This window comes from Triturus cristatus, chromosome 2_2, assembly GCF_964204655.1.
Source record: "Triturus cristatus chromosome 2_2, aTriCri1.1, whole genome shotgun sequence".
NCBI classification, from domain to species: Eukaryota; Metazoa; Chordata; class Amphibia; order Caudata; family Salamandridae; genus Triturus; species Triturus cristatus.
This window is the reverse complement of record NC_140582.1, coordinates 1,252,012,182-1,252,025,814: the sequence shown is the minus strand read 5'-3', so window position 1 is coordinate 1,252,025,814 and position 13,633 is coordinate 1,252,012,182. Positions and strand designations below refer to the sequence as shown.

The window sequence follows — 13,633 nt, the reverse complement described above, 5'->3', positions numbered from 1 at the left end:
CTCTTCCAGTAGGCCTAGGGGAATGAAGAAATTTTAACCCAGGAGGACACGCAAATTCAGGGTCAACCAAACAGTCAGGACGAGTCCAAGTTTCCGTTATGAAAAGAATGTCTAGTTCGTGAGTATCAATCAAGAGTTGGATCTCTGTACTGTGTTTAGGCAGGGACCTAACATTCAGAAGCCCACAGTTTAAAAGATCGTCGCTCAGGAAGTCGGCTCGTGGGTGTGCCGTATGTAACAGGGAGAATATTCCTTTATCCGCATGGTGCTTACCTATTTGGGTGAGCGCCTCTCTAGAGTAGGGGGGCCCAGAAGGAGGCTGATCAAGATGTGAAGGGCCAAGAAAGGCAGCATAACTGGCCCATGGCGCTACATTGGCGCGGACGGGCGCAGACGGGCTTGCCTTAGGCGCGCCTTTGACGCGCAATCGTCGCGCCCGCTGCGCTCGTCCCCTGCGCGTCCGGAAGATGCACATTTTTTTATAGGGAAATAGCCAGCAGTAAGGGGGTGTGGCCACTGAAAGGGCGTGAAAAGGCGGCAAGATTTCGTAGTGGTTTTACCGCGGCAGCGCTGAGTTCGGCTGCACGGCCTGGCCAGGAGCAAGCTGGTGCCCTGATGTGGTGCCAGGAGGGGGAGAGGGGTAAGTGATTTAAAAACACACAAGTGACTCTCAAATTGTTAAAAATTATTCAGGTCGCGCTCCCGGCTTCCGCCTCAGGAGATCTATCATAAGTAACACAGGCGCTTGTATTCAGCGTCTTAAGTACTGGTTCGGCGGTGGGCGTGGCCTCGGGGAAAGGGGCGTGGCCTCCGCGAACGTCAGGAATGGCGGCAAGATTTTGTAGTGGTTTTACCGCGGCAGCGCTGAGATCGGCTGCGTGGCCTGGCCTGGAGCAAGCTGGTGCCCTGATGTGGTGCCAGGAGGGGGAGAGGGGTAAGTGATTTAAAAACACACAAGTGACTCTCAAATTGTTAAAAATTATTCAGGTCGCGCTCCCGGCTTCCGCCTCAGGAGATCTATCATAAGTAACACAGGCGCTTGTATTCAGCGTCTTAAGTACTGGTTCGGCGGTGGGCGTGGCCTCTGGGAAAGGGGCGTGGCCTCCGCGAACGTCAGGAATGGCGGCAAGATTTTGTAGTGGTTTTACCGCGGCAGCGCTGAGATCGGCTGCGCGGCCTGGCCTGGAGCAAGCTGGTGCCCTGATGTGGTGCCAGGAGGGGGAGAGGGGTAAGTGATTTAAAAACACACAAGTGACTCTCAAATTGTTAAAAATTATTCAGGTCGAGCTCCCGGCTTCAGCCTCAGGAGATCTATCATAAGTAACACAGGTGCTTGTATTCAGCGTCTTAAGTACTGGTTCGGCGGTGGGCGTGGCCTCTGGGAAAGGGGCGTGGCCTCTGCGAACGTCAGGAATGGCGGCAAGATTTTGTAGTGGTTTTACCGCGGCAGCGCTGAGATCGGCTGCGCGGCCTGGCCAGGAGCAAGCTGGTGCCCTGATGTGGTGCCAGGAGGGGGAGAGGGGTAAGTGATTTAAAAACACACAAGTGACTCTCAAATTGTTAAAAATTATTCAGGTCGCGCTCCCGGCTTCCGCCTCAGGAGATCTATCATAAGTAACACAGGCGCTTGTATTCAGCGTCTTAAGTACTGGTTTGGCGGTGGGCGTGGCCTCTGGGAAAGGGGCGTGGCCTCCGCGAACGTCAGGAATGGCGTCAAGATTTTGTAGTGGTTTTACCGCGGCAGCGCTGAGATCGGCTGCGCGGCCTGGCCAGGAGCAAGCTGGTGCCCTGATGTGGTGCCAGGAGGGGGAGAGGGGTAAGTGATTTAAAAACACACAAGTGACTCTCAAATTAATGGCAAAGAGTAGTGGAGAACAGGGACAACCTTGCCGGGTCCCCCGTGAGATTTTTATTTGTTCGGTCATTGTCCCATTGATAGACACCCTAGCCGTAGGAGTAAGGTATAATGCCTTAATGGCCTGAATGTCTTTAGGCCCAAAGTTCATTCTCTGCATGACGCCCCAGAGGAAATTTCAGGAGACCCGATCGAATACTTTTTCGGCATCCAGAAGTATTACAGCCATCGGGTCTCCTGAAACCTGTGCAGCGTCAAACAGAGTGATGACCCTCCGAATATGCTCAGTGGTGCCCGTGGCGGCAAAAAACCCATGCTGCCACCCGGAGACAAGACCTTCAATTCTGGCAGAGAGTCGTGTAGCAAAAATTTGGGAATAAACCTTTGAGTCACCGTTTATAAGCGTAATTGGGCGGTACAAACCCATTTCTGTTGGAGGTTTATCTTTTTTAAGAAAAATAATAATCTTAGCTTTCAACCAAGATTGAGGGGGAGAAGCACCCTGGAAGATTTGCGTCACTACAGAATTAAAAATGTCTTTAATTTGGGGAAGGAACACCTTATAAATTTTGACTGGGATACAGTCGGGCCCGGCAGCTTTCCCGTCGGGTAGGTTGGTCAAAGCCCTAGCAATTTCTTTCCATAAAAGGGGAGGCTTCAAGTAGCTCCCGCTCCTCTCTACTAAGGGATGACAACACAATTGAGTCCAAATAATTATTAAGGTCACATTGCCCAACCAGTTGGGAGGATACCGCTTCCTCCGAGTATAAGCCCTGGAAGAATTTGTAAAAGGCTGTACACATTTATTCCGGGTTGTTGGTTATGACACCCGAGGGGGGTCTTGATTCTTCGAATTTCATTAGCGGTAGTCTGTTGTCTGGTAGCCAATCTTTTCACTGCACTCATATGCTTTTTCTCGTGCAGTAGCCCACTTGAAGGCGGCTTTCTCAGCCAAAACTGAGCAAATCTCGACCCTGGCAGCAACCACGGCTGGTTGAGGGATAGCAACCTCCCCCTTGGACTGGACTACCTCTATAAGATTTTCCTCCGTTTTGGCTAATTTTGAGTGTAGCTCCATCAGCTGTGCCTTCTCTTGCTTATTTTTCTTCAGTGAAAATTTTAGGGTTTCACCCCGAACACAAGCTTTTAGCGTGTCCCAGACTACCATCAAGGAGGCTGAACCTAAGTTGTTATCAAGGAAAGTCTGTGTCCATTGTTTCATATGGGTCTGGCGACCTTCATCCAGCAGAAGTGCTCTCAAAGCTCCAGGAGGAGAGTTCCTTACGGGTGATCAAACCCCGAATGCTGAGGCTTAGGGGGTTATGATTCGAAAAAATACGGGGAAGCAAGTCAATTTCACTATTGTGAATTAGAGAGGAGGAAATAAATAAAAAATCCAAGCGTCCGAAGTATTTGTGAGGTGCAGAAAAAAATGTATAACCTGGCAAAGTTGGATGTAGATGAGACCAGGCATCCATGAGTCCATGAATGTGTAACAGATTTTTAAGAGCTTGAAGAACTTTGGGTTTGCAAGTAGCCAGCCAAAATTGAGAGTTTGATCCCCAGTTGCAGGGAAGATTAATATTAAGGTCCCCGCATATGATGGCAGGGAGGGGCCAGTGTGCCAATTCTGCTGAAACCCGGTCTATCACGCTAGGTTCATCCAAGACGCTCCCATAAATAGAGCACAGGGTGAAGGAAAAGGCGGGGGTTATACAACATTCTATAAACACCCATCTTCCTTGGGGATCAGATTTGACTCGAGTAGATTGAGGCAAACAATTATATTGTGCTAAAATAGCAACGCCCCTCGTTCGAGTCCCTTGTGAGGTGCCCCCAATAACTTTATAACCCAGGGTATTTAGAAGGTGCAACTGGGAGCCTTCTACATGTGTCTCTTGGAGACAGACTATATTGGCCCCCGGCAACCGTAAACTCTGGGCTACCGTCTGCCTTTTCCGATTATCGTTTAACCCACAAATATTCAGAGACACGATTTTAAAATTTGTTGTATTCATAAAAATTTTAAAGGAAAGATCCCTCCACTAAAAAGCACTGTGAATAAGTGTACACAATATATATACAGTCTAAATACGAAGTCATTATCATACCCATAAACCATATATCTGGTATGGATAAAACAAGCAATGGAGTAGACCAAGTCAGGCTATATGGCATTTTGGATATACTTTGGGCATAGAGTTGCTTGTGACAATAGAAAATTAGACGCATCAAGCAAAACAGAAACCACTGTTTTAAACTCAGCCTTCCCCCCTGTGCACCCACCCCCCACCCAACCTAGCCCCCGAGCCCCCCACCCTCCCTCCCCCCCAAAAATGAGCAATCAGGGAATTCCTGAATGATGGAGTCTGTTACAACTCCCCACCACCCGTCCCTTGCCATGTGAAGTGAGTCCATATTTGGCATGCGACATGAACCAAAACATAAAAGAAAGAAGAAAAATGAAAGGTAGAAAGAGAGAAAAAGAGACAAATACCACGCAGCCCTTATCCTGAGTCTCTAGATCTAGAGACTCTGTCATAAGAATAGACCAAAAATGTTTTTACCCAGGGGCTATCATGGTATTAAAGTGGATTTTTCAAAGGTGATAATTATCTAGCCAGTTCGGAATAACTAGGGCATACCATAACCATACCAAGCCAAAGTTAAGACTAATTAGACACTTGTCTAGCCTTAAGTCAGGTAAGAGACTCTTGAGCCTTAATTTCTGAGGCAAAAAATTATGAGGCGCCATTAGAGATGACCTTCAACTTGGCAGGGTTAATAAGAAAGACCTGCGCTCCCAGCTGCTGAAATGGGGAGATTAGTTGGCAAAGGCGCCATCTTCGCTCCACGGTGGTATGGCAGAAGTCTGGTTTGGCGAAAAAAGATACCCCATCGAAATTTTTCTGAGTACTGTCGAGCTTGGTCAAAGATTAGCTGTCTTAGTAAAAAGTTCCCGAAAAAGATCAGGAAGGCTCGAGACTTTGTCGTTTCACTGGAGCGGCCAGGGTGTTTCTTTAGCGCTAAAGGGAAATGGTGAGCTCGTTGTACTTCGTGTTCCCAGCACCATTCGGTTAATTCGGGGAAGGCCCCCTTTAGAAGTTTCATTATGTAACGTCGGATCTTCCCCCTCCACCCCCTCGGGGATCCCAAGAAGGCGGAGGTTATTTCAGCGCTGCCTGTTTTCTTGTTCCTCCATCTTCCACATTCTCCTGAGTATATATATCGAGGTCTGTAAAATATAAAGTAACTATAAGTCCATCTGAGCATTGCACTTTCCTACTGTAGCAGACTCACAACATCTAATATGTCTACGATAATCTGATAACTTTCATAAGGCTCGTCTGATAACCACGGTGGACACAGGATAATCCTCACCCCACAACCCCTCACCGCGCTGTGCTTGAAAAGTGTAATAAATGAGCCCAATTGACTTAATGTGATGTAACATCAAATTGTGCGGCACCACTTGACACAAAAACTATTTCCCCAGTGCAAGCACAATTCCATCTTCAGCGGACATCTCTGAAACCAAACCCTAGCGAGCTCAAATAAAACAGATCTCCCCCAACAGGATTAATCCCAAGGTAGTCACGCGCCACAGAACAAGGTTGGATATGTACAAGTAAGTGGCGGAGCGTGTCGTAAGCCTCCTTGGCTTAACGACATGCTCTGCCACTTCTGAAACGCAGGGCTGCGCCATATTTACAAGAATGTGGTGCAGCCTTGCGTTTCCCCCTGCGATGGCGGTAAGTTTAGCAACTTGGCTCCAACACAGGCACCCCTGCACCAGAGTGCAAGGGTGTCTGCGTGCAGGGGAGGATTGTTTATGTGTTGGAAGGTGTCCCTTCCTGCACATAAACAATCCTAAAATGCTATTCTGTCACTTTCAGGGAAAAAGCAAAAACGAGAAATTTCTCCTCGTTTCGCCAACTTAAGACCAGGGGTTTCCTGGTCTTAATTTTGGCGCTGCCTCCTATGTACGCCACCCTTGTACCTAGGGGGCAGCTTCAAAAACAATGGGTGTTGGGGTAAAACGCCCAACACAACACACACTGCACGCCCCTTTTACGGTAACCATAGCGTGAAAGGGGGCCTTATGTACAAGGCAGCGTTTAGCCCCGTTAAGTGGCTTAACGCTGTCTTGTACATAAGGCGCAGCCCCTATCACCATTACAACATTGGTAAAAGTGACGTTGTGGTGGCGATAGGGACTTGTACATATGCCTCAATGTAGGCAACAAAAACCCAGCCAGCGGCCCATAGTCACGCTATCTTGGAATAGAGGAAAACTACAAGCAAAGACCCAAAAACTAGCACTCACGCCATGTGCTGTAATGACTGATCAGAAATGGGCTATATATAAATCGGCATGTGTGATTAGTAACCCATGCTCACTTCATCAGAATCCACTGTGTACTATTCTTGTGCCAATACCAGTAAGTAATTCTCAAAGTAAACTTCCTGTATTACTGCATCAGACTCACGATTCTCAACACTTCATTATCACAAGGCACGATCCCCGAATGCCTAAAGGCAGCTCAGGTCTCATCCATTCTCAAAACACCTAATGCAGACAGATATGATCTCAACAACTTTCGTCCCATCTCCAACATCCTCACTCTGGCTAAGCTCCTAGAAAAATACAAGCAATCGCAACTTTGCACTCACATAGAGAATTTGCAACTCCTGGATCAACATCAATCTGGTTTTTGGAGCGGTCACAGCACTGAATCGGCTCTCACTCACATTATGGATGACATTTAAAAAATGCTTGACCAAAACGAATCCTGCCTCCTAATCCTCCTTGACTTTTCCTCTGCGTTCGACATGGTTAATCACGACAAGCTCTTATCCATCTTGAGCACAGGATGGGCCTTTCCGGACTGGTATTGCATTGGTTCTCGACCTTCCTTCAGAATAGATCCCGAAGAGTCAAGGTGAATCAATCCCTATCCCAGCACTCTACAAACTCCATGGGGATCCCACAAGGGTCTGCCCTATCTCCAATACTCTTTAATATATTCTTGGAACCGCTAGTGAATGCACTAAACTCCATGAACATTCTTTTTCATATGTGTGCAGATGACCTCCTCTGAAGACTTCACCTCACTCAACTCTACCTTGAGGAATACCTAAAACGGGCTAACTGAGAACCACCTCCTGCTCAACACCGTCAAAACAGAATTCCTTCTCATATCTTCTCCTAATCACACCCCCAAGATAGACTCCTGGATGAAACACCTCACTGCCTTCGACTGCTCTCCTCCCATCATTGATTCAGCTAAATCTCTCGGAATCACCCTGGACATGCACTTGAACATGAAGAATGATATTAGTAAGGTGTGCAAGGGTGCTAACCACCAGATGCGGATTTTTAGAACTCTCAAACCATTCCTTCTACAAGATGACTTCAAGAAGGTGGTTCAAGCGCTTGTCCTGCTGAGGCTGGACTACGGCAGCGCTACGCTCTGTGGCCTCCCCAAATATACCTTGGCCCCACTTAGGGCTTCCTTGAATGCCACTGCCAGATTGAATATGGGCACAAAAAGAAATGCTCACATATCCCCAGCCCTAAGACCGCTAAATTGATTGCCCTACAAAGCAAGAATACAGCTAAAGAGTGCCTGCTCGGCTCACAAAGTCCTCCATTTCAAAACCCCTGGTCATCTGGCTCAAGATCTAGAACTATCTGGAGGGGGTAGACCATCAAAAAGTGCAAACTCTCTCCTCTTGAATCCTCGTAGTTTTCGCAAAAAGAGAACGAGGCACAGAGCTTTCTTTGGCCCGGCCCGATGATCCGGAACTCTCTCCCACCGGATGTCCGTAGAATCTTCTCCGCAGCTGCCTTCAAACATGCAGTAAAAATAATCCTAATGAACAAGTTCTTGCCTTAAATGGTCACGGCTCGTCTGTTTTCTCGATGCCCCTCTGACTACGTTCTTTATTGGTCTAACAACTGGGAAGCTCAGGGTTGCCTGATGTACCCTATTAAGTAATGTTTGTTCTCCTTCTACTACGCTATGGTATTAGGTAAATATGATATTCTTTGTTACCCCCTTTGCCATTTTCCCTTTACTATTTCCTACCCTTCCAAAAATGTGCAGCGCTCTGATAGCCTTCGGGGTCCTGTTTGCACTATACAGAACTTTATAAATAAATAAAGAAGCTCAGCATTTCACCCCACAAGGACCGAGCCAGCGCACCACAGTCGGGACGGACCTTCCAGCCGCCCGTGTTGAGTCGGGTAGTAAGGTAACGCCATTAATAAATGGAGCAAGCACAGCAAAACGCAAATAGTAAATAACAAACACGTTCAAAAGATCACAAATCTAAATTGAGGGCTAACATGAAAATCGCTGCGTAGTGAAAATCCATTTGTGGTGACTTGAAAGCAATGCAAACACAAGGAGATGATGAACGGAGCACTGAAACTTTTCAGACACTTACCCCCAGTCACAGATCTAAAATCGCTAACTACACAGTCAAATGCAATTAAGTTGTGTAACCAAATGGACAATAATATCTAACACTCAAGGGCAGTAGTGAAACCATCTATAAATATAGGCAAACCGTATTAAAATACTGTGCTCAAGTCAAACCATATTCTTATCTAGGACAGTACATAGTAACATAAAATACCAATACGTCAAGATTAGTAGCCTCCAGTCTAAATATACAGTGACGATATCGCTGCCAGTTACGCTAATCCTGGAAAATTCTAAGGTTCACAAATTCAATTGTAATTCAACACCTACATAGTTGTGCACTAATCACAATAACCCTGTTTTCTAATATGTGGAGAAAACATCACGACTTTAGATCACAATACGCAAATAAAGAATATCAAAAGACTCTCTGCGCATACCTTGCTTCAGTGGTCGTCCGTCTCACAGAATCTCCAGAAGGTGGAAGCCCAGAGTACTTGACTTTTACCATCTCCAGCTTGAGACTTACTGCCTGCTTACCTCCTTCTGTTTTATCTCTAGGGAGGATCTGGTTGGACAACGTCATATGTGGTGGCAGCGAGAAGAGCATTACGGACTGCAACTCCCGCGGTTGGGGCAACAGCGACTGCACGCACGAGGAGGACGCCGGGGTGGTCTGCAAGGACGAGCGGATCCCAGGCTTTGTGGAGCCAAACACCATTGAGGTAAGAAGTGCTCACCTATGCTTGACTTAGTTCGACTAAGCTTGCCTTCTCTCAACTATGCTTGGCTTCGCTCACCTATGCTTGCCTTGGCTCACCTATGCTTGGCTTCGTTCGCCTATGCTCGCTTCGCTCAACTATGCTCAGCTTCGCTCGCCTATGCTTGGCTTTGCACGCTTATTCTCGGCTTCACTCGCCTATGCTTGGCTTTGCTCGCCTATGCTTGGCTTTGCTCGACTATGCTTGGCTTCACTCACCTATGCTCGGCTTCACTCGCCTATACTCGGCTTCGCTCGCCTAAGCTTGGCTTCGCTCGACTATGCTTGGCTTCGCTCGACTATGCTTGGCTTCGGTCGACTATGCTTGGCTTCACTCACCTATGCTCGGCTTCACTCGCCTATGCTCGGCTTCGCTCTCCTATGCTTGGCTTCGCTCGACAATGCTTGGCTTCGCTCGACTATGCTCGGCTTCGCTCGACTATGCTCGGCTTCGCTCGCCTATGCTTGGCTTCGCTCGACTATGCTTGGCTTCGCTCGACTATGCTTGGCTTCGGACGACTATGCTTGGCTTCGCTCAACTATGCTTGGCTTCAGTCGACTATGCTTGGCTTCGGTCGACTATGCTTGGCTTCACTCACCTATGCTCGGCTTCACTCGCCTATGCTTGGCTTCGCTCGTCTATGCTTGGCTTCGCTCGCCTATGCTTGGCTTCGCTCGACTATGCTTGGCTTCGTTCGACTATGCTTGGCTTCGGTCGACTATGCTCGGCTTCGCTCGCCTATGCTTGGCTTCGCTCGACTATGCTTGGCTTCGCTCGACTATGCTTGGCTTCGGACGACTATGCTTGGCTTCGCTCAACTATGCTTGGCTTCAGTCGACTATGCTTGGCTTCGGTCGACTATGCTTGGCTTCACTCACCTATGCTCGGCTTCACTCGCCTATGCTTGGCTTCGCTCGTCCATGCTTGGCTTCGCTCGCCTATGCTTGGCTTCGCTCGACTATGCTTGGCTTCGTTCGACTATGCTTGGCTTCGGTCGACTATGCTTGGCTTCACTCACCTATGCTCGCTTCACTCGCCTATGGTCGGCTTTGCTCGCCTATGCTTGGCTTCGCTCAACTATGCTTGGCTTTGCTCGACTATGCTTGGCTTCGGTCGACTGTGCTTGGCTTCGCTCGACTATGCTTGGCTTCGGTCGACTATGCTTGGCTTCGGTTGACTATGCTTGGCATCAGTCGACTATGCTTGGTGTCGGTTGACTATGCTTGGCTTCACTTGATTGAAAGGGAGCAGATCAAGGACGCAACTGCTCAAACAGCCAGATCCTGTCCCATGAGTAGGATCCCAAGGTGTGCAAGTAGGTCACAGCTGATCAAGCAGCCAGATCCCGTCCCATGAGTGGGGTCCCAAGGAGCATGAGTAGATCACAGCTGGTCAAACAGCCAGATCCTGTCCCATGAGTAGGATCTCAAGGAGTGAGAGTAGGTCACAGCTGGTCAAGCAGCCAGATCCCATCCCATCAGTAGGATCTCATGGAGTGTGAGTAGGTCATAGCTGGTGAAACAGCCAGATCCTGTCCCATGAGTAAGATCCCAAAGAGGATAAGTAGAACACAGCTAGCCAAACAACCAGATCCTGTCCCATGAGTAGGATCCCAAAGATTGTGAGTAGATCACAGCTAGTCAAACAGCCAGATCCTGTCCCATGATTGGGGTCCCAAGGAGCACAAGTAGAACACAGCTGGTCAAACAGCCAGATCCTGTACCATGAGTAGGATCTCAAAGAGCGTGAGTAGATCACAGCTAGTGAAACATCCAGATCCCGCCCCCTGTGTAGGATCCCAAGGATCGTGAGTAGGTCACAGCTGGTCAAGCAGCCAGATCCCGCCCCTTTCTTAGGATCCCAAGGATCGTGAGTAGGTCAGATCCCACCCCCTGCTTAGGATCCCAAGGGTTGTGAGTAGGTCACAGTTCAAGCAGCCAGATCCCGTCCCCTACGTAGGATCCCAAACATCATGAGTAGGTCAGATCCCGCCCCTGCGTAGGATCCCAAGGATCATGAGTAGGTCAGATCCCGCCCCCTGTGTAGGATTCCAAGGATCATGAGTAGGTCAGATCCCGCCCCCTGCGTAGGATTCCAAGGATTGTGAGTAGGTCAGATCTCACCCCCTGCGTAGGATCCCAAGGATCGTGAGTAGGTCACACTTGGTCAAGCTGCTAGGGTACATTCCATGTCCAGACATCAGCCCACTCGAGACGGACCTGAAGAGGCCGGGGCGGCCACTACTGGTCACAACACACAGCTTCTGTCCTTGCTCAGGGTGCACAACGGGTGGTTGTTACTCGATTTTAAACAATTAAACACCGTCTGTAAATTAAACGTGTCAACTCGGACTCACTGATCTGTGGGGAAGTGGGTTTATTCTGCCCTGGAGCTCGTGCACTTACAAGTCCACTCTGGGGAGGTGGGGTGGGTACGAGGGCAAATGCGCTCTCTCCAGTCCATTAATAGATGACTTCCAGTGAGCTCAGAGCCTGGGTCCCAACGAGGAGGTTCAAACATGTCACACAAAACACGCAAAATATTTTTGGGAAAAATCTCTTAAGAAATCTAAGCAAACGCTGTTCATTAGGGCGTTAGGGTGTTTGCTGAGGTGCCTTTTGCTGCTGTTCTCGACTCCTCACTGTTGGTGGACCTGCCTCGGTGGAGGGTCTGTGATCCTCCTCTAGGGTGGAAGGGAGCTGCTGGGTCACAAGGGTGGTCTCAGGGGTGGGACACCCCCGCACTCACTGGGTCTTCCACTGGTCCAATATCAGGTGGCGGGCGAGAAGGGCTGTCCAAGCGTTGCTCACGACCCCCCCTTCTTGTTGCAGACTGAAGTGAACCAGGTGGAGGAGGTGCGGCTGCGGCCGGTGGTCGCCAGCGCCAAGAAGAGGCTACCCGTCACCGAGGGCATTGTGGAGGTCCGCTACAAAGATGGCTGGGCGCAGATCTGCGATGAGGGCTGGAACCACAAGAACAGCCGAGTGATCTGTGGCATGATGGGGTTCCCCTCCGAGCGGAAAGTCAACAAAAACTTCTACAAGTAAGGGGAAGGTCCGCTGAGGGCAGTGTTTGTCTCCAGCTGTGGTGGGGCACAGGTGTGCGAGGGGTACAGGTTCCAAGCAGCCCCCTCACCCTGTATCCAGCCCCTCCTGAAGTTGGGGGTCACAGCGTGTCATATGGCAGGTCTAGGGGTGCAGGGACTCATGGGTCTGTGGTGTCCAGGGCAATGGCGCAGGCACGGGGCGCGTGCCCCTCCTCCAGCACCAGGTGTGCTCTGCGCATCTCAACACAAGGACCCTCTCTCTTTGAAGTGCCCACCTCCTCAGCTGGGTGACCTTTCTTGAAACGCCATTGCTTGGCTCACGTGGTTATATGACCGGTTTTCGTACTAACAAGGGTGCACCAGATCACTGCGGAGCAAACGATGGTAGAGCGTCACTCCCCCTCTACCTTCATCTCCCATTAACTCTACGCAGTGCACTATTCAGACCATCTCCTCTGTCAGAACCTACCAGCCTCCCCCTTACCGGGCACCCTCATTCAAGAATCTTATCCCTATCTCCCTTAACAGCCGTAACACCCCCATCACAAAAACAGTTGTGTCAGAGCTGCACTGCTTGCTACACAACTGCAGATCTGCAATCAAACACAAATTGGAAATTTCTGACATAATCACCCTCCAGAATCTTGACATGTTCTTCCTCACTGAGACCTGGTTTAATGACTCCTCTCATACTCTGTTTGATCTTCTGGTACCCACTGACTACTCTATCCTCAGAAATGACAGATCAGACAAAATTGGGGGCGGTGTCGCTATCATCTTCAGGAATTCTCTTCAAATGAAAGCCTTCCCTACCACCCTTTTCCGTACATTCGAATGCCTATCCCTAGAACTTCAAATTCATCATGGCTCACTGTTTAGATTCCATGCCATCTACCACCCGCCCGGTAACTGCTCTTCCTTTGTGGAGGAACTCACTGACTTCATCAGTGACCAATTTTCTCAAAGTGACAAACAGATCTTCCTGGGTGACTTTAATCTCCATTGGGGCTCTTTGGAAGACTCGGCTGCCAACAAGCTTGCCACCTTTCTCTCAGCCAACGATCTCTTCCAACATTGCTCGGAAACCACCCATTCCAAGGGCTCAATTCTGAATCTTGTTATATCCAAAGCAGACCTGCTGACTACTGCTCCCCCCATCCATGTAGACTGGTCTGACCACTTCCTCGTTCCCTTCCGTTTTCATCTCTCGCACGTTATAACTCTCGGCCAACCTAAAAGAGCTACTACCTGGTTCCGTAACACTAAAAACATTGACTTTTACACTTTTTGTGACTCTGCTATGCGGTCACTTCCTAGACTTGACCCTAACGTGGATGTCAACGCTCTCACCACTCAGTGCCTCTCAGTCCTAGCAGTTGAAATCGACAATGTCGCTCCACTCCAAAGTAAAAGGAAAAGACACACCCCCTCAGCACCTTGGTTCAATAAAGCTCTCTACAATGAAAGGAAAAACCTTAGAATCCTGGAGAAACATTGGAGAAAATCTCCTTCTACCTTCAATCTCTCTCTGCTACGTTCA

The 13,633-nt window shown here is 48.9% G+C and overlaps 1 protein-coding gene across 7 annotated transcripts in view; it reads left to right on the top strand.

The window, feature by feature from the left end:
* LOXL3 (lysyl oxidase like 3) overlaps positions 1-13,633 on the top strand; it is a 584,553-nt gene that overhangs the window by 251,169 nt on the left and 319,751 nt on the right. For all 7 annotated transcript variants that reach the window (XM_085642975.1, XM_085642974.1, XM_085642976.1 and 4 more), the window contains exons 3-4: positions 8,848-9,011; positions 11,879-12,090. In XM_085642975.1, coding sequence (XP_085499101.1) covers positions 8,848-9,011; positions 11,879-12,090 — 376 coding nt within the window. The remainder of the gene's footprint in view (positions 1-8,847; positions 9,012-11,878; positions 12,091-13,633) is intronic.